The 21,193-nt window shown below is 41.7% G+C and overlaps 1 protein-coding gene across 4 annotated transcripts in view; it reads left to right on the forward strand.

Annotated features, from left to right (window-relative positions):
• MBNL2 (muscleblind like splicing regulator 2) overlaps positions 1–21,193 on the forward strand; it is a 158,773-nt gene that overhangs the window by 88,328 nt on the left and 49,252 nt on the right. For all 4 annotated transcript variants that reach the window (XM_047081162.1, XM_047081152.1, XM_047081144.1 and 1 more), the window contains exon 3: positions 14,287–14,451. In XM_047081162.1, the coding sequence (XP_046937118.1) occupies positions 14,287–14,451 (165 nt within the window). The remainder of the gene's footprint in view (positions 1–14,286; positions 14,452–21,193) is intronic.

Below are 21,193 nucleotides of genomic sequence, written 5' to 3' on the forward strand. Positions count from 1 at the left end.
TCCCATCTGTCACAAGGAGGTATTACCAGTACTTCTGTGTCTCATAGATCTGTCTGAGACAATGCGTGTGAGCACTTAGCACGGTGCCTAGCATGGATATAATAACTTTATTATGTACATTTATATTATGATAACTATTATAGTAATAATAATAATGATAATAATAGTATATATCTACATTCACTAAATGTTTCCAAGTATTATTATCATGAAAGTATTTATCTTTTTAAAAAAAAAAAAACATTAGGCTCTCAAATAATAAATTGATACAGTTTATACATAAATCTGACCAGCAGTTTCTGGACTATCAGAAGCTTAAGTATCCAACCAGTAGCAAAAGATGGGGAACATTTGGGGTTTGCTGAGAGAAAATACGTCTTCCATAAACTGGGTATCGGGAGGACCCAGGAGGGAGAGGGAGTAATGTCATATCTCAGTGTTTGGCTAGATCTGACCGGAAGGGACCCCAGGCTCTGAAGACAGTTCTGCCCATTGGATCGAAGAGATGCTTCCCATGAACCCAAGAGTTCTGTCTCAAAGATTCTACCCTCCTGCGTACATTTTGGAGAAACATTGAGCAGCAGGGAGCTTGAGAAAAATTAGCAGGGTGTCTGTCTACTGAGGCTGGGTTACAGTGAGGGTAAATCAGGAAAATGATCCTTGGTGGGTCTGTGGATGGGGAGCCGCTGTCCCTACCACAGGCCCCAAACTGGGAGCAGAGTTTTCCAGATGCAGAGGCCAAGCAAAGCTCCGGTCAGGGAAGGAGCCTGAATGGAAGCAGGTTCGCAGGCCTAGAACCGGGACGTGAAGGGAGAAAGCCTGTGTTACCCTATCTAGCATGAGAGAGTGAGGTCGCCCAGTGAATGAACAAGGTCAAAAGGAAGGCAGAAAGTTGGAGCTTGGGCCAGAACAGCCATGCAGCCATCAAAACTGGGGAGGCTGAGTCGTTATCAGCCAGGGCAAAGACCTAGTCTCAGTTCAGGATTTGTCTTAGGAACCTGGGAAAGAATGAACAGGTCAGGAGCTCAGAAGGGCGGGAATAACAGGAAACCTGAGCTGAACACAGCAGGCCTCTCCTCTGTACCCTCTTCTCTACCATCTATCCTCGGTGCATCAAACTGCCTGTGAAGGTGGCCTCACCTCCTGAGACCACAGAAATGCATATCGACCTTTGTAAAAGCAACTTCAAAATGCCGGCCAAATTTACACATTTTCTTTGACTTCCCTCCTGCTTCACTGAATGACTCTCCCCCCACCACCCCCCACTCCATGCAATTTTAATATCAAGGACAATTTTTATCAAGTCTTTCTCTGTAATCAGGATATAAAAATTATCCCAACATTTCTCTTTGAAAATGGATCTTCAGAGACTCAGTAGGCCTTTATGCATTACTAATGAGTTCTTTAGTGAAACATTTTGTCTTTTACTAAAATAAATCTCTCCTATTAAATCTTCCATGTGAAAAATCTGATAGCATTTAAGCTGGCTAGGTTGACTTGTAGAAAATCATTGTGCTTGGGAAGGATTTAGGAGTTGTTACAGTTTGTTTTTGATCAGGCAAGGGGATCTTGTTAGCCGAGTTCATGAAAAAAAGTTAGAAGACACATTCACAAACCCAAATCTTTGTGTTAGGAGATAGCAGGGTGTTTTGCTGGTAAAGGCTCCAGTCTCATGACACACTACATAATCTAGCATTTCTTAGGGGTGACCATATTAGTTTGCTCAGACCGCTCAACCAAGTACCCCAAATAGGTGGCTTAGAATAACAGAGATGTATTCTGTCACAGTTTTGGAGGCTACAAGTCTGAAAACGAGGAGCATGTCCTTGATGTGTGGCGGGGCCATGCTTCCTCTGAAGAACTAGGGAAGGATCTATTCCAGGTCTCTCTCCCAGCTTCTGGTCATTTCAGATGCTCCTTGGCTTAGAGATGGCTGACTTCTCCCTGTGTCTGCATCATCTTCCCCCTGTGCATGTGTCTCTCTGTGTCTGAATTTCTCCTTCTCATAAGGACGCTAGTCTAAGTGGGGTACAGCCCACCCTGATGACCTCATCGTAACCTAATTACCTCTGTAAAGACCCTATCTCCAAATAAAGTCACATTCTAGGTACAGGGGCTTAAGACATCAATGTACCCTTCTGGGATGACACAATGCACCCTGTAACATTGACCATCCAGTGTCACCTCTTTGATGTCCATTGCCACACGAGGCTGCTAATTCTGTCCTAAACACAGCTCTCGTATGTTGGGCCAAAAAACTGTTAACCGTAGTTCTTCCACTGACCTCCAGGGACAGTGGAGAGGGCACACTTTTTAGTAACTTGGGACCAGAATTTAGTCCTGGCTGACTCTGACCCGGCGTTGGATAGTTACCTTCAAACCTCCTTTATTTTCCTTACCTTTAAATTAGGGGGCCAGATCACAAGAATGTTATGAAGCTGTAAGAAGCTACTGGGTCTCAAGAATGCTTTTTGAAGGTGTGATACAAATGTTTCTTTTGGACTTCAAGTTTCCTAATAGTGGCTCTGCAGAGAGCGGCCTTGGTCACCCAGCTCTGCCATTACTCCCTGTGTGACCTTGGGAAGTTATTTACCCCTCTGGGCCTCCCTTTCATCCCAGAAGATGAGAACATGAACAGCACCTCTGTTCAGATCTTGTATTGAAGATTAGAATGTAATCTACGAAAAGCTGCCTGGTGCATGATACGCGCGCGCGCTGTTATATAAGCCTCAGCTATTTTTATGGAGGGTGGGACCACGTCTTAGTACCCTGTGTGTAATTCCAGCCCAGCTTCTGGCATAGAGCAGATGCTCTACAAAATGTTTGTCGAGTGAATAAAGGAACGGAGGCATGTGGCTCTGCCCGCAGGGCACAGCCTGGATAAGCCCCACACCTGTGGACAAGCCGCTATGCCTACACCTGCCCAGGCGGTTTTGTTTTTTTTTTTTTTCTGAACAAAGTGCCGCTTCCTTCTGCTGCAGTTTGGCTCACAGGCCAGTCCCCCGCCACCAAGTAACGCAGACCAGCCCGAGAGAAGTGTTCTTTGCTTGTGTTGCTAAAAACGAACGCACTCTTGAAAGGGCCCCCTAGCTTTCCCATCTTCTTCCACGGCTTCTTCCCCCAATCTTCCTCTTTCCCCTGCTGTCTTTTCTCATCTTCCCTTGCTGCCCACCGCTTCCCTAGGCTCAGACCATTCCTCACCCACCTCGCCCCCACCTCCTCCTGGCAGCCCTCCCAGCCCGAATACCAGCAACCAGGGCACTCCAGCTTTGTCACAAGTATATTTATAATCAGGTGTGATATGCGAGATATTTTAAAATAAATACCTCCCAGGTGGGTAGCCACCAGTCAGTGGCACCAGAGCTGGCTCAGGGAGGCCCCCTGCTGTGCAGGATTTAACACTTCCATTGCTGGGATGGGGGGGGGCAGGGGTGGTGGGGGGAGGTGCTAGGATTGGGGGGGGGCTGGAGTGACCAGAGTAGTGAACAGTGGCGGGACAGCAGCTGCTTTTTAAACTGGGACAGAAGGACTTCCAGTATTTTGATAAATAGCACAGCTATACAGGAGCATACCCCCTAAACATCAGCCATTAGGGCTGATGGTCTCTTTGTGTCTGAATTCCAGGAAGGCCTCCGAGGGGGCAGGTGATTCACTACTCACTTTACAAATCAGACTGGAAAAGTCTGTAGGAAAATGAAGATGTATAATAACGTTTTATGCCTTTGGATAGATGTCACTTATTTTTAAAAAATGGCCAGCTTCTGGAATTGCTGATAAAAATGGCAGCCAGTGTTTACTGAGCATTTACTTTGCTCCAGGTGCTGCTCGAAGGCCTTTCTAAGGCCTCAGGAATGTAACTCCCACAGAGTGGTTGTGAATTAGCTTGGCTTGTTTTAATTTGCCCCTTCCACATACATACAACTAGAGAATCTGATAAAGATCTTAGTTTAGATGTGAAATGTCCCTTCCTTTAGAGCAATCCCTGGGCCCTAAACTAGTTGGGGCTCCCTACAGTGTGTCCACACAGCACCCCTGAATTCCTCCTGTCAGGGCGTGGGTTAGTCGCCCATTTCATATCACAGGGCTTGGCACATAGAAGGGGCTCAAGAAGATTTATCAAAAAGAAGAAAGGGCAATCATTTGATAACGTGCACTCTCTCTAAGATTCCCTGTACTGCAGATATTTGCAGGAGAGGTATAATAAATAGACTAGAAAGGTGTGCCCTTCCCCACAGGAAAAATGCTACTGCTGTGATATTAATATTTCATACAGCTTCTGTTTCACCCATGGCCATGGTAATACACGTTAGCCTATCTAAACACCATGGAATTAAACAACCACTAGACTGGTTTTGTGTTATGTTGATATTTTATCACAGTTCACACTAACCAATGTACCTCTGTGACAAAAGACAGTTATCTTCCAATTAAACAAAATAATTTTCAAATAAGGCATCTGATGCCCAGATATTAGTTTCCTTAAATCTCTCGAGAACACGGGGGCAATTTTTACTCTCATTGATGTCTCTTAATTGGCACATTTTCAGTTAGCATATGAACTGAAAAGACCAGTAAAAACAGGGTGTGGCTCCTTAATTAAAACTGACAAACAGCTCTTTCCAAATACATGACAAAAATGGTACCAAAAAACTAAAACTGCACAGGCAACCAAAATCCATTTAAGAAAATAAAAATTTCAACGTGCTTTGAAATGGCAAGCTACAAACAAATAACCCTCTTTGTCTCTCTTCCTCGTTCATCACTTTTTATGTTTTGCCTACTTAAAATGGTTACAAAATTAGGTCTTTTTCTGACTTTTTTTTTTAATGTTTGTTTATCTGAGAGAGAGAGAGAGAGAGATAGAGAGAGAGCAAGCAGGGGAAGGGCAGAGAAAGAAGGAGACATAGAATCCGAAGTAGGCTCCAGGCTCTGAGTTGTCAGCACAGAGCCCAAAGCAGGGCTGGAACTCATGGGCCGTGAGATCATGACCTGAGCTGAAGTCAGATACTTAACTGACCGAGCCACCCAGGTGCCCCACAAAATTAGGTCTTAATGGCACTTAACAATAGTGCTTGAAGGAATAAGGCAGTTGTCACAATGAAGGAAACCATCAACAAAACAAAAAAGCAACCTACTGAATGGGACAAGATATTTGTAAATAATGATGCATCCAATAAGGAGTTAATATCCAAAATATATAAGGAACTTACAGAACTCAACACCAAAATAATCATCATCATCATCATCATCATCATCCAATTTAAGAAATGAGCAGAGTACCTGAATAGGTATTTTTTCTATAGAAGACATCCAGATGGCCAACAGACACACGAAAAGATGCTCAACATCAGTCATCATCAGGGAAGTGCAAATCAAAACAACAATGAACTGTCACCTCACACCTGTCAGAATAGCTAAAATCAAAAGCACAAGAAACAACAGGTGTTGGTTAGGACGTGGAGAAAAGGAACCCTCTTATACTGTTGGTGAGAATGCAAACTGGAACAGCCACTGTGGAAAACTGTACAGAGGTTCCCCCCAAAATTAAAAATAGAACTACCATATGATCCAATAATTCTACTATTGGGTTTTTGCCCAAAGAAAGCAAATACATGAATTCAAAAAGATAAATGCACCCCTGTGTTCGTTGCAGCATTATTTGTAGTAGCCAAGATATGGAAGCAGCCCAAGTGTCCATCCATAGATGAATGGGTGAAGAAGATGTGTCTATGTGTAATGGAATATTACTGAGCCGTAAAAAAAGAATGACATCTCGCCATTTGCAACAACATGGATGTACTGAGAGGGGAAAATGCCATGTAAAGTAAGTCAGAGGAAAACAAATAGGGTATGATTTCACCTAGACGTGGAAGTCAAGAAACAAAACAAAGGCAGAAAGAAAAAAAGCGACAAACAAAAAACAGATTCTTGAATACAGAGAACAGACTGGTGATTGCCAGAGGGGAGGTGAGTGGGGTGATGGGTGAAATAGATAAGGGGGATTAAGAGCACTAAGTATGTATCAAATTGTTGAATCACTACACTGTCCACCTGAAACTAATATAACACTGTATGTTAATTATACTTCCATTGAAAAATTAAAAATACAAACAAAGAACAGGGCAGTTGCACTGGCATAATGGAGCCTGAGTCACAAATCTATTGAGGAGACACTGGGGATGGCCCTAAGGTCTTCCCAGCCCTCTATTCATAATAAAAGGTCCTAAATGCATATCTAAAGATGGGAAGACTCAGAAGCATTTGAAGCACTCTCTAAGGAAGGTAAAAAGCATTAGCACTGGGGGAGAGCTCTGAATATCACCCCACCGGTGCAGCAGTGGAATGACAGGCAATGCCAGTTTCTGGAAAGAAAATGCTACCATTACCACCTTTACTTGGGCCAGCCATCTACCCAGTGAGGTTCAGGCTTCCTCATTCCCCCTCCTCCTCCCAGCTCCTCCCAGCTCGTAGCTGTGCAAAGGCGGGTAAAATTGGAGGTGTTGGTAGCTGCCTATCAGCATTTGTGATTTTCCCTTGTTTCCCCATCTGGCTACTTTCTCCAGCCTTCCTTCTATCTTCCCACACGTTTCCTCCATACTGTGAGAGCGAGAGATAAAGGAACACTCCCTAGAAAAGAGAAGATCAGATCATAAATATTCCCTTTTTAATCTGTCTTTAATAAGGGCAATGTTTTATGCTCTTTACCAAAAGAGAAGTGCATATATGGACCATAAAAGGTAGATTGTAACACAAATTGAACTAAATCACTAATAAACAGAAAGTACTTATTTTAAATTCATTCATAATATTGATGATCTGGGCAACTGCTCATTTTGATGGAAGTTCTGGTTATCATTTGCTTGTAGCGATTCCCTGAATTCAGTTTCCTCTAATTCCAAAGTCCTTATGTGGTTGTATTTTATTTGCTCTATTATGTAGTTGGAACTAATAATACAAGGAGCTCATGTGGTTCAATTAGTTTATTTAAATTCAAAAGAAGCTTAAAAGCCTAATCTGTCACTTGCCTTAGAGTACAGCTATTTCAGCCGCATAGTTAACGTTATAAATTAGGCCCTGATGTGAATAACCGTTTTATTCCCCTACACTTTTACTTGCCCATATCCTTCCGGAAATGTGCTGCAGAAGGAAGAAAAGGGTTTAGGCCAAATGTTAAACTCAGCCTCTTGCCACCTGACAGCGACCCATAAAAATGATGGCCCAATATAAATATCAATGAAGACCTTTATTTTTCCCCACTTTGAAAAAAACCTGGAGAGGGTCTGAAATTGTAGGGAAACGGAGGCGGCGGGTGGGTCGTCAGGCCAGTTCAGTCACTTGGAAACGTCTGCTGGACATCTTCTATGCACAAGAACAAAACGGTGGTCTGACTGAATTTCTCACTTTCAAGCTGTGTACCACTGTAGGTACTTAATAAATCCTCCTAGACTTAATCAGCTTGACTTAATTTGCCACTTCTGTTGGCGCATCTCATGCCTTGTCTGTCACATAGACTTCTCAACTATTCTTGAACACGTTGGAGCTGTTGCCAACAGAAGTCCCTGGTGTCACTCTTTACTGTAACTGTTGCTGTATGTAGTTTTCCCCTTTCACTAGATTAGGGACATTCGAGAGGAAATAGATGTGGAATAGACAATGCATAGAAAATTACGATGTTTCCAGAGCAACTTCTGCTATCTCTTCAGCTGTCACAACCATCAGAAGGGGTTGAGATATGGGAATACGATGGCCCCCATTTGAACAGATGAAAAAATGGAGACACAGACCATTATGATGATTTGTAAAAGTTAGTATAGCCATTTGGGGATGAAGCCACAACCAGAATGTCAGGATTTTCCCACTATAATGCATATTTGCTTTTGATTCTAGATTAGTCATGCCACGTCAATCAGCCCTGGCAAGTTTCAGCAGGAAAAATACCAAAGAAAAACAGATCTGAGGCTCTTCTGAAGACAGAAATGGCTGTGTTGGCCATTGTTCTGTGACAACAAGAATAACAAAGGGTTAAAGAGCTTGGGAGACAGGCCAGAGAGAAGCAAGGGATGGAGAGACGAAAGTAGGATTAGCGAAGTTGTTTTTAATTCCATTTATCTTTATCTACTGTGCAATGACGGTGTTAACAGTAATAGTAATGATAAGGGTGAAGATGAGGCTGAAAATAATAAGAGTAATCATATCAAAAACTTAAGGAGGGCTTACTAGGTGCCAGAAACTGTTCAAACACTTTACAGGCATCAACTCATAATCTTTACTGAAAGTCTAGAGGTAGGAACTATTGTTATGTCTGTTTTGTGGATGTGGCGACTGGAGGCCACCAAGCCCCGTGGCAAGAAGAGCAACGCTGGATTCGGGGCCAAAGTAGTTCAGGAAAGAGTCTGTTCCCTTTACCACTAGTTCAAACGGCTCCTCCAAAAGGGTTTCTGAGACAGAACAGGTCTCAGGAGTGTCACTCCAGGACGAGAATCTGTCGTCACATCAGGGTTCCGTTAAGCTAGCCTCACGCGTGTGGAATGCAAGGGAATCCTAGAGCCTCTCTCACGGCCAGCCTTGGGGTCCAAGGCAGACCCCTGGACTCAGAGTATCCCCGCAGGCCAGTCTCAGAGCACATGCCGTCTCCCCTCGATGGTTAGTCAGCCCTTGCCATTCTACAGCTGGCCGCTGGCTGGAAAATACCACCATGTGCTGAAAGCAGGGCGTGGCCAGGACCCAACTAGAAGAGGCAGAATTCAATAGGTCAGACTGTGTTTCCCGAACCTCCCCTGGAATGATTCCCCCCGAAAAGGATCTTTTTAGAGTCTGCGGATCCGTGGCTCAGCCCACACCAAGACACGATTCCAATTATTCCCAAGTGATATGTACCATAGGGAACCTCGTCACTGTTTGAATTGTTATATATAAAATCCATAGCTTTCCCACGGAAAACTAATGGGACGTGTTCTGTGAGCTATTCCTGTGGGCAAAAACTCCTATTGTTAATCCCTTTAACAATCTCCTAATTAATCTGTTTTCTTTTTGGCTTCCATATTTTAATTGACTTTTTCAATTAGGAGCATATTAGAAAAAGATTCTAAAAATTACTTGTTTTAAAATAAGCATTTAGAAAATCTCATTTTCCAGTTACACTTTTTCCCCCCCCACACCGACCTGATTCTGAAATCTTTTCTTAGCCAAGGCTGTGTTTATTCGATCCCACGCCATGTAATGTAATGGCCGTGTAATTCTGATGGCTCCAATCTGTTGTTCTGCCAAATTACAGATTATAGTTATTTAGCATCTTTCCCCATTCTGCTGAGAATCAACACAGATACTCTGTATTAGAATCTTCCACGGTCACTTACTTTAATAAACTTAATTCGGCTTGAAATTTTTACTCGCTACTCCCTAATCTAAATATTCCTGGAATAGAGATTATTGTGAAGGTAAAATAAACTGCACAAACCCTACGTAGACTCTGTCAGAATCCGCTATTCTTTTAAAATAAGCTGTCTCCAGACAATGCAAACGATAATAAAATTAAAGTAGTGAACAAAAAGTATAAAATGCAATAATCACGGTGAGATTCTGCATGTAGCTAGTATAAAACGGTGCTACTCTCCTGCTTAAAAACTCTGGGGCAATGAAGTTCAAACCCCTTAACGTGGCTCCATTTGCTGCCTGTTTTGTAAAGGTTCTCACTCCTGCTCCAACCCACACCCACTCCTGTACTCCAGCCTCGGGAAACCACGCAAGCCCCTTCCCCCCCACCCACCCCATGTGCATTCATCTTGCACATTCTCTTCCTCTGGTTCTCCTTTTGTATTCTCTCCCCTCAACACACACACACACACACACACACACACACACACACACACACACCAGGCACCACTCACTCCTTTGCCTCATTCCTTCTCAAATCCTTTAGGTCTCAGTGTAAATGTCACTTCTTCAGCGTCCTTCCCTGACGCACCTGTCTCAATTTTGACCATCTCCCACTCTCCTGTCTCAGCGTTCTCCTCAGAACACGTATCACAATCTGTAATTATACATTTATGGGTGTCATTATTTGGTTAGTACCCCTGTTCACCCCTAGACTGCCTAGGAAGGTAGGCAGGGTGTTGCGCTTACCACAATGTCTGACACACACATAGTAGGATCTCAATAAATATTTGTTGAATGAATGAATGAGACCCAAGCTTGAAAGTACATGAAGAACAATGGTGAATGTGATCCAGACCACTTATGGTTTCCATACGACCTGAAGCTAAGGTCTCAGGAGCTTTGATCCCCACATCAGCCCCTCCTATGGGCCCATCTGCCTGCCCTTGCCTGGGCTCCTGAGGTTTATTTCCCTAAGACTCTTCACACAGATTCTGCAATGGCATCCTCGGATCTCCATCCCACAGAAGCCGAACGGTCCCCTTCTCTAGAGGCTGCACCCTACCTCTCTCATTTCCCCAGAAACAGTGTTTAACCAAGAACTAAAAAGGAGGAAGAGTTGAAATAAAACAAAACAAAACAAAAAAACATCCTAGCGGCCACAGGAAGATTTTTCCAAGACATTTTTATCTTTATTTCTTGGACTAAAATCAGGAGATATTACTTTTGACACTTCTGTTGTGTTTCACAATGACAAACAAAGACACTTTACATTTCTGCACGCTGCCCTCTCCCATTCGGTTATGACAACTTGCTATGATAATCAACAGTTTTTGTGCGATGATGCGTATCCCACGAATCGTATGCCTTAACAAAAACTTCCTTACAAATTGTTTACTGTGTCAAATAGCTCATTATGTTTTGACAGTAGCTTTTCCTTTAGGATTTTAGAGTCCTGTAGGATCCTTTACTAAGATTCTGCCTGGATTTTCCCAGTTCTTGAGTTAGTATGCCCCAAACATCCATGGTGCAACACGCTTCAAAATATTTACGCTAGATTGAACTACGGTGCAGGGGTGTGTCTTTAAGTATGGGTACTTGCAGAAATACCCTGTAGAACTGAAAATAATTTTAAATATAAAATACTTGAATAAGCATAATTAAGTAGCTTTCATCAAGTTTTTAAGTAAAACTCTATTCCACAGAAGAACCAAAAAGCCAGTGCAATTAAATGTGATCCATACTTATTGTAAATAAAATGCCATATGTAAATATTTTCTCTTTTTTGGTAATATTAACAACATTTACTCAACGCTTACGATGTACCAGGAAGATGTACCTCTAAACCTTGTGCATATATTAATTTATTTAATCCCACAACAGCCCTTAGAGGAAAACACAATTTTTTTTATTGTACAGCTTTAAAAAAACTGATGCACAAGAAATTCAAGTAATTTGCTCAAAGTTACGCAGTGAGGAGGGACAGAACCAAGTTATGTGCCCAGGAGTCTGCCTCCAGGGCCTGTGAGCTTAACCATTTCTTTATCCCCCTACCGAAGGACAGACCACTATCAAGGAATAGACCAAGGCAAATAATCTTTTCTATTCCCAAATTCTCATGTATATTTTACTATATGTTAAATTGTGTTATGCATTCTAACTATTATATTATATATATGTGCCCATGTTATTTTATCAAGGATAACACTAGATTTTAATCTTTCCTAGATTTTAACTATTGCCAATAACTAGCTTGGTATAGTGATGTAATTGAGTCAGGAAGACCTGAATTTAGAATCCAGCTCTACCACTTACCCATTAGCTGACCTTGGGAAAGTTCCTTAATTATTTGTGAACCCCTTTGTTATTTTGTAAGATGGGGATCATGATAGCTGTTGTAAGGGGAAAATGAGATAACCGTGTATAAATTGCCTGGCACGTGGGTGATCAATAATATGCCTTATTCCGAATGTGTAAATGAGAACACTAGGAAATTACATTAATTCTCATGAAAAAGAAGGTCCCATCAATAAATTACTAATTTGATGTTGTAAATCATGTTCTCTTGGCTGAAAATGGTTTATACCATTCCTTAAGTGTCCCGGCTGTTATCAAAAGATAATAGCATTTACAAGAAAACCATATTTTTCTAGCCTAATCGAAATTTTTACACGTAGCTACAAAGGATTACATTAGAAGACCAGTGGGTCAAATGGACAATTAGATGAATGAGCAACACCGAAGAGCCAAATTGGTAGAAGTGTAGACATGTCACAAATTCTTTCACCATTCCATGGAACTCTACTTTCCTGGAATCCCCCGCATTGGGCCCAGCCGTATGTCTGTGCACACAGGCCTGTAAAGGTACTCTGTATACCTGAGCCTTGCTGGGGTCAGCCTCCAGGTCAAATGATTGTGCTGAAAGAGTGTGGATTGAGGTTGTCACAGAGGAGCCTGAGGTGTGTTCTCTTCTGTACGAGAAATATCGTTCTGTTTAATCCGCCTCCACCCCTGCCGATGGGCAGCAGCTACGTCCTGTATCCCATGAACCACCTCCCATCACAGATGATAGGAGTGTATGTGGGCACTTGGCAGAGAGGCAGCCAATCCAGAGACTGGCCACACGTCTGTGTTGTAGGAGCTGGCCCGATACGAATGCCTCTTCAGGACTGGATTTTAGCAAACAGAAACTTGCAGGCAATTGTCAAGGACAGAAAGGGAAATAAACAAAGAGAAACCTAAAGCAAGTTGGTAGGGCTGGAGGGACCCTGGGACATCACAAAACAAAGAGCGAAGTGAAGTGAGGATAAAAACTATCCCCCAAAATTGCAAACAAAAGGAGATGGAGAGAGAAAGAAAGGGATTCCTAGACCACTTTGATTTACATTCTCTTTCATTGTGGTTTCAGTCTATCTGTCTTCACAATAGACCTTCCAATAGTTGACCGGGGATGGCAATTTCACACATAGGAAGCTGCATGACACCTTCACAATATGAGCCTGAGACCAAGGGGACACACTGACATGTAACCATTGTTATAGAATTTTATTAGCAGAAATGTGACCAATTCCCTCTGATGTCCCCAGTACCTGACTATGTCCTACACTCAGTGGGTGACACAACCTTTAATGCTGCTAATAGTAGAGCCTGAGGACAGCATTGGTTGATGACCACAGACCACTAGGACTGAGCCCACGACCGACATTGCCCCCTCTCCACTGCGGTGGGGAAAGGTTCAGACTGGAGAGGGAGCCAACACAGCCAAAAGTGCAGCCGGAATTAGTGAGAGACAGAGTGAGAACTCCAGATGTTTAGAATTAGGATGACTATAAACAAATTTGTTTCTCCAGATCCACCAAGCTTGCTGTTTAAAATTATTTTTGTATCTGGTAAACAAAGCCATATTCTCTTGGTTGCAAATAGACTAATTCTTTAGGGAATGATAATACTCATACCAGTTGGCTCTTGTAAAGAAGAAAAGAGTATTTGCCCTTCTTTCTCCAGAAATTGCATGAGTCACACGTTAACATGATTGTCTCGATCGGTACTTCTGGAAACTTGGGAACTCAGTATGAACCCTGCATCAGCGATTACTCTCCAAGACGGGTTTTATGCACACCTGCCACCCAATTATTATTTTTTGTTGTTGTTGTTGGGCCAACTCTAACATCCAAATGTTACTTTAGCCATAAGCACTCTTCGGACACTACATTTGATACAGTCGTCATGGGAACAGGGCAGGGCCATGGGGTAACCACTTTTGTGTACCAAACAAATTAGCCGCAGGTAATGATCTGAGTTTATGCCTGGAGATTTCATTAATGCATCGATTACTAAGAAATGTCCACTCCTATACTTCCATTGCGTCTCCTTTAATGATTTGAATTAGGGATATCTTCAGCCAATGTGGAACACACATTTCAAGGAATTAGTATTACTGTCCCCACTGCACACACTCAGTACATGATTATTCATATTTGGTCATGCACAAACCAATGCAGAGCAAGTTCAAAGACTCCTTTTGATAAGTCCCGATAAATACGTTCCTCTGCTTGCCTTCCACACTGCCTAGGCTAAGGGTCTGCCTTTCCTCCTAGCCCTCACATTCCTTTAGAGTCTGTTGTCAGAGTGGGAATCCGCTAGAAAGAACAACAGAAAAAAAAAAATCTCAAGAAGCTTCTCTGCTGAACAGGTTTCAGCAAGATTGATAATCACCTAATGCCTGATTCACTCCTTGTATGTTCCAAGTCTGTTGTATGTTCCAACGGGAGGGTGAGTGCACGTGCACACGCGCACACGCCCACACTCACACACGGGTTCCTTGCCTTTGTATACATGGAGCGATTGTGAAGTGGTTGACAGTAGATGAAAACTACTCCTAACAGTCCTAAAACCAAAACATTCGTTTTACAGGGCCGTTGTTCACGAGAAAACTGCAAGTATCTTCATCCTCCAACACATTTAAAAACTCAACTAGAAATTAATGGGAGGAACAATTTGATCCAGCAAAAAACTGCTGCAGCGATGCTTGCCCAGCAGATGCAATTTATGTTTCCAGGAACCCCACTCCATCCAGTGGTGAGTACATCGCATCTAATGATGGGCTTGATGATTAAAGTGTTGGTACGGGCAGCGCCACATTGACCTAAAACGGCCTCGCTCTACTTTGTCTCTGGCTACAATTAAAGCAAATAGCTTTGAAGCTAAATGGTTTCTGAAAATAGGGTTTTTGAAATTATTTAAATGGAAAAAGTGTGTGTGGAAACAGTAGGCAAAGACAGTTTCTAAGCAGTGTCTGGGAAATCTGTGTCCCTCCCAACTCGGGCTCACCAGTAAACTCCACCTTTGAACCATCTTAGAACAGAAAGAGTTCGACATTTTCATTTAGAGTACGAAGTGATGATCTATGTGAAGAGCAGGTTTCGATGCCTAGCACGTTGTTAGCAATCTAGCAGGTGGACTCTTCCGTTCAACGGTGTCGTTTTAAGGATGAGCGAAGGGAGAAACCCGAGAGGCTGAACCATTTACCCGATGTCTCGCAGCTAATACGCTGTGGGTCGGGCACTGGGGCTCAGACATTGGGAGCAGGGCGCTGTCTGCAGTGTGCTGGGTCTGAAGCCCCACAGCAGCCAGAGAGGAGGCTGCCTTAGCCACCCACACTCCGCTGCCTCTCAGAGGCCTGGGAAGGGTGTGGCGCTGTGGCCAGGCCCCAAGAGTAAATGCTCAAGGGAGTTCAGGCTTTGAATATGTATTGTGTCATATTTTCTCCCTGATTTCAGTGTTTGAAAGTATTTCCTTAAAGGTCTGGAAATTGTTTTAGGAATGAGGCCCTGGGGGAAAGGAGCGCATTGGGCTTCAGTGGAATTCATTTACATCTGTGAATTATTTGTCAAAAACAAGCTAATTTTAAAAAAACACACACACAACAAAGCCAGTAAAGTGAGAGATACTTGCTTTTTTAAAGCAGTACATACACAAAAGACTATTGTTTAAAAATTAGTCTTTATTGTGTGAAAAGTCCTTGTGATTGAAGGCTGCTAAATTAAAAAGGACGCTGCAGCTGAGATGTACTTTCTTGAGTGTCTGCGGGATGAGGTGGGGAGGGTGGAAAGGCCCTGGTGAAGGGAGAATCTGGGCAGATCCTTAGCTCTGCTGGTGCTTCTGCTCAAGAATGGTGGACAGGACAAAGTAGCCAGGACCCAGCTCTGCCCAGAGGCGGGGAAAAAAAAATCCAGGTGCATGGGGATCCAGCAATAATAAGATACAGTCTTTGCGGGGTAGACAGAGTCATGAGAAGGGCGAGGTAAGATTCAGGCACAGGGAATTATGATTTTGAATGAGGCAAGAAATGCTACTTGGAGAAAATCCCAAATAACTGTATCCCAAAGGATGAGTAGTTGGGAGCCTAAATGTAAGGACAACATAGACAGAGTTCTGCATACATTTAACACCAAATATAGGCATTTAAGTGGATCTGTTTAAAACCACACACACATGTATAATTTATGGTTCTCTATTGATGTTCGCACATAAATTATTTTATTAAATTACCTAAGGCTAAAATAATTTAGTTTTACGTCTTGAATAATGTCTGTAGGAATAAATTTGGAACCACCGAGATCAACACAGTCACACGGTATTGTGTGTCTGTCTCACTCACTTTAATCATTCACTTCTTATTTACTTAGAATTCATAAAGATTGACCCCCCCCCCAACAGTGGCAATGTTAATAAGAAAAGCCCATTTCCGTTGTTAGCTGTTAGTTGAAATCATTTTTGAAAGTTATGTTTATATATTGTCTCAAATATTAATTAGAAGTTAATAATCATGATTTGTCTATGAAAAAGACATTTAATATTACATTTAATATTTATATTACATTTCATATTACATTTAAATATTTTAGTAGAGGCTTCTAAATCACAAGAAATCTCAGAATAAAAAGTGTGATAAACTTAAAAATCATCAACTCTACAAATAACTTCAGAATCTCAGGAATGCGTTAGTGACGTCGTACAGTATAGTAAGCCAAATAATGGCCCTGAAAGATACGTGGAACCTGTACATGTCACCTCTAAGGAAACCAAGTCGTCTTTGCAGATATGATTAAGTTAGACATCTTGAGATGGGGCAATCCTCTTGAAATAAATGCAATCACAAGTATCCTTATGAGAAACAGGCAGAAGGAGAGTTGACACATAGAGAAGAGGAGAACAGCAATGTGCCCATAGAGGCAGAGACAAGTGACGAGGCCACAAACCAAAGAATGCCAGCTGCCACCTGAAGATAGAAGAGACAAGGAATAGACTCTTCCCTGGAGTCTCCAGAGGGAGCACGAAATGCCAATACCTTGATTTGGGCCCAGTGAAACTGACTTCAGACTTCTGGCCCTCAGAACAATCAAAGGATAATTTTGTGTTGTTTTAAGTTTCCAAGTTTGTGGAAATTTCTCAGACTAGCTACAAGAAAGTAATACATGCAGGAATTGCTTAAGACAAATAAACTGATAAACATGGGAGTAGAAGAACCACGCCATTTTTAGGTTTCCTTCTAAGCTAAATTTCTCTAAAAAAAAAAAAAACAAACGGTGGATATTTTTTCCACTCCCTCTGACTTCCATCCACCCTAGACCTAATCCATTGACTATCTCACCACTGCCCACCATATTACTAAACCAGTGGTCACTTTTGCCTTCATTGTGTTCATTTGACCGCTTAGCCATATGCAACATATGTAATCAGCCTCTCCTTTGTGGAATGCTCCTTCTTCTTTAATCTGTATTCCTCTTCTGGAAAAGGCTGGAGATGTTGCCCATTATGTTCCTTTGCTGTATGTTGAAGCTGCTCTACATTGAGGTTCCCAGCACTGGACCTTTCTTTTATTGACCCTCTCCTTCATGGTTGCATCCATTCCTATGGCTGTAAATCATCTGCAGGCTGAGAACTCCCAAATATGTTTCCAGACCTCTCCTCTGAGCCCCAGGCTCGCATATCTAACTTCCTACTGGACTCACCTTTATATTTCTCCCTGGAACTTGACATGGTTAATTCCAAATTCTTTATCTGACTAAGTTCCCATTTCAGTAAATGCAACCAGCAGCTTCAAAACCAAAATTAAGCAGATTCTCTCACATCCAGTTCATCAGCAAGTCCTGTCATATCTGCTTTCAAGTCTATTCCCTTCTCGAACTCCCCAAACTCCCATCTGAGCCACCATCAATCTTTCATTCAAAATACCTTGGAAGCATTTCCTTTCTAATCTCTCAATTTCCATTCTTGCTTTATTCCAGTGTATTCTGCATACGGCAACCAGAGGAATATTTTTAACACATAAATGCATCATACCACTCCCTTACTTAAAACCCTGTAGTGCCTTCCCATTTCATTAGAGACGAAGCCAAATATGTAACCATGACTATGATCTATAATGTCATCTGTGGTCTGGTCCCATCAGCTCACCAACTCATCATGGGCCACTCTTTCTGTGTTCACTAAAACCGAACTTTCAGTTCCACACATACACAAAGCTCTTTCTTGCCTCATGGCCTTTGATCTTGCTGGAAGTATCTATCCTACTGCTCTTCACATGTTAACTTCATCTTATGCATAAGGACTCCAAATCTATCCCCTGTGACCTACCACCAATCTCCATCACTATGAGTAAGGCCTTCTCATTTCTGCTTATCCATAAAAATAAATTGTAATTTTATTTGTTTGTTCTTTCCCATTAGGGTTTAAGTTCAGTAAATGTGCACACAGTGTCCTTGTACAATGTTTAAACCATTAAATACTTACCGAATGAAAACACAAACCATTCTTTCCTTTTATGTCTCCGATTGACTGTATTTTGAAAGTCCCCTTAAATTTTTCCTCCTGGCAGTTTTTCTCTCCCCAGTTCCTAATGGGAGTAATTCTTTTCCTTTCCTTCCTCACACACTGCACCTCCCCCAACACACAACCTTCATATGTACACTCAAGATAAAGAAGTTGGTGGTTGGAACTAAAAAATGAGTTCACTAATATTGTAGGATACAAAATCAATACACAGAAATCTGTCATCTTTCTATACACTAATAATGAACTCTCAGAAAGAAAAAATAAGAAAAATGTCTCCTTTCCAACTGCATCAAAAAGAATAAGATACCTAGGAATAAATTTAACCCAGAAGATAAGAGACCTGTACACTGAAAACTATATGAGATTGACGAAAGAAATTGGAAGGCAGCTATGCTAACCACTATACCACCAACGCAGGATTAATGAAAGAAATGGAAGAAGGCACAAATAAGTAGGAAGATAGCCCATGCTCATGGATCGGAAGAATTGATATTGTTAAAATGTCCATTCTACCCAAAGGGATCTACCGATTCAAATAATCCCTATCAAAATTCCAATGGCATTTTTCACAGAACTAGAACAAATATTCCTAAAATTTATATAGAGTCAAAGAGACTGAATAGCCAAAGACATCTTGGGAAAGAAGAACAAAGCTGGAGGTATCATGCTCTCTGACTTCAAACTACGTCACAAAGCTATAGTAATCAAAACTGTATAGTATTGGCATAAAAACAGATACATAGATCAATATAACAGAATAGAGAGCCCAGAAACAAACTCACTCACATAGGGTCAACTAATTTGCAATAAAGGAGCCAAGAATATACAATGGGAAAAGTCTCTTCAATAAATGGTGTTGGGAAAACTGGACAGCCACATGGAAAAGAATGAAACTGGACCGCTTTCTTATACCACACACAAAAATTAACTGAAAATGGATTAAAGACCTGAGTGTAAAGTCTGAAACCATTAAGCTCCTTTCCTAAAAGAAAATATAAGTGGTGACATCAGTCTTGGTGATGATTTTCTGGACTTGATAACAAAAGCAAAGACAACAAAAGCAAAAATAAACAAGTGGGACTACTTCAAACTAAAAAGCTTCTGCACTGTAAAAGAAACCAGCCACAGAAAGAAAAGGCATCAATGGAATTGGAAAAACAATTTGCAAATCATAGATCCAATAAAGGGTTAATATCCAAACTATATAAAGAACTCATACAACACAATATCAAACAAGCACACAAAATCCTATGCCCATTTAAGAAATGGGCAGAAGATCTGAATAGACATTTTTCCAAAGAAGATATGCAGGTGGCCAACAGGTACATGAAAAGGTGCTCAATATCACTAATCATCAGAGACTTACAAATAAAAAACACTATATTACCTCACATCTATTAAATTGGTATTATCAAAAAGATAAGAGGTACCAAGTTTGGCCAGGATGTGGAGAAAAGGAAATCCATTGCATTGGGAATGTGAAATGGCACAGTCACTATGGAAAACAGTATGGAGGTTCCTCATAAATTTAAAAAATAGAATTACCACATGGTCCATCAATTCCACTTCTGGGTATTTATCCAGAGAAAATGAAAACACTAACTTGGAAAGATATCTGCACACCTATGTTCATTGCAGCCAAGATATGGAAGCAACTCAAGTGTCCATCAACAGATGAATGGATAATGAAAATGTGATATATATAAACAATGAAATATTATTCAGGCATAAAAAAGAATGAAATCTTGCCATTTGCAACAACATGAGTGGACCACGAGGGCATTATATTATGTTAAGCAAAATAAGTCAGACAGAGAAAAGAAATACTATATGACTTCACTTGTACATAGAATCTAAAAAACAAAACAAAACAAAACAAAAAACAAGCTCATAGATACAGATAGATTGCTGGTTGCCAGAGGCAGAGGAGAGGAACTGGCAAAATGGGTAAAGGGGGTCAAAAGTACAAACTTCCAGTTATTAGAAAAGAAAGAAATTCGTGAGGATGTACTATTCAGCACGGGGACTACAGCTAAGAATACTGTATTACATAGTTGAAAGTTGCTAAGAGAACAAATCTTAAACATTCTCATCACAAGAAAAAAATTCTGCAGCTACATATGACTTACTGTGGCGATCATTTCACAATATATACAAATATCAAATCATTGTGTTGTATACCCTAAACTAATAGAATGTTGTATGTCGGTATTACCTCAATTTAAAAAAAAAAAGAAAAGAAAAAGAAGTGGGGGTGGGGGAGGATAGAGATTTAAAAGCCTATACAACCCAGTCCTTGGGGACAAGGTCTTGCATTGAGTATTCTGCCCTCCAGAGATGCTTCTGGAAGTAAAGAGAGGAGGCTTAAGGGATGCCATGTTTTAAGCCTTTCAGTTTGAGTGCCAAATACCTACCCTTTGAAGTGAAAGCTTTCTAAATGTATGAACTCTCACGCTCCTGTTTTAAAAAGTCAATTGACTAAATTTTAGAACCATAAAACACCCCAGGCCACTTAGTCATTACTGCTCAGCACTGATCCTTCCTTGCCACTACAAAATATCAAAGAACACGTGCTGAATGTGTGTGTGTGTGTGAGAGAGAGAGAGAGAGAGAGAGAGAGAGAGAGGATCTTGGAACCTGGATCTACTGGTATAGTGCACTGAACAAGAAGACCAGCGTGTGAAACGCTAAGGAGAGAGAAACACAGGAGCGTGAAGTAAAGAACAGAGGTTAGAAACAGCAAGGCCAGCATTTCAGAAGCCATTTTCTCCCACGAGACTCTGTAGCTCTGGTCTTCTGGCCTCTCTGGCGGCCGCTTATTCTGAGCGATGCCGGGGACCAAATGGATCCCATCTCAGACAAGCTGGCAGCAGCCGTTCTGCACAGAGCACGGGGCCGACTCCCCCGGGGCTCTAGCTGGTGGTGTGCAGAACGGAATCATCTGGAGATGCCACCTCTCTCTTTTCTCAGCTGCAGCAAAGCA

Source organism: Lynx rufus, unplaced genomic scaffold (assembly GCF_022079265.1).
Source record: "Lynx rufus isolate CCGP_SWC_20201006 ecotype Redwood Valley unplaced genomic scaffold, mLynRuf1.p SCAF_1, whole genome shotgun sequence".
NCBI classification, from domain to species: Eukaryota; Metazoa; Chordata; class Mammalia; order Carnivora; family Felidae; genus Lynx; species Lynx rufus.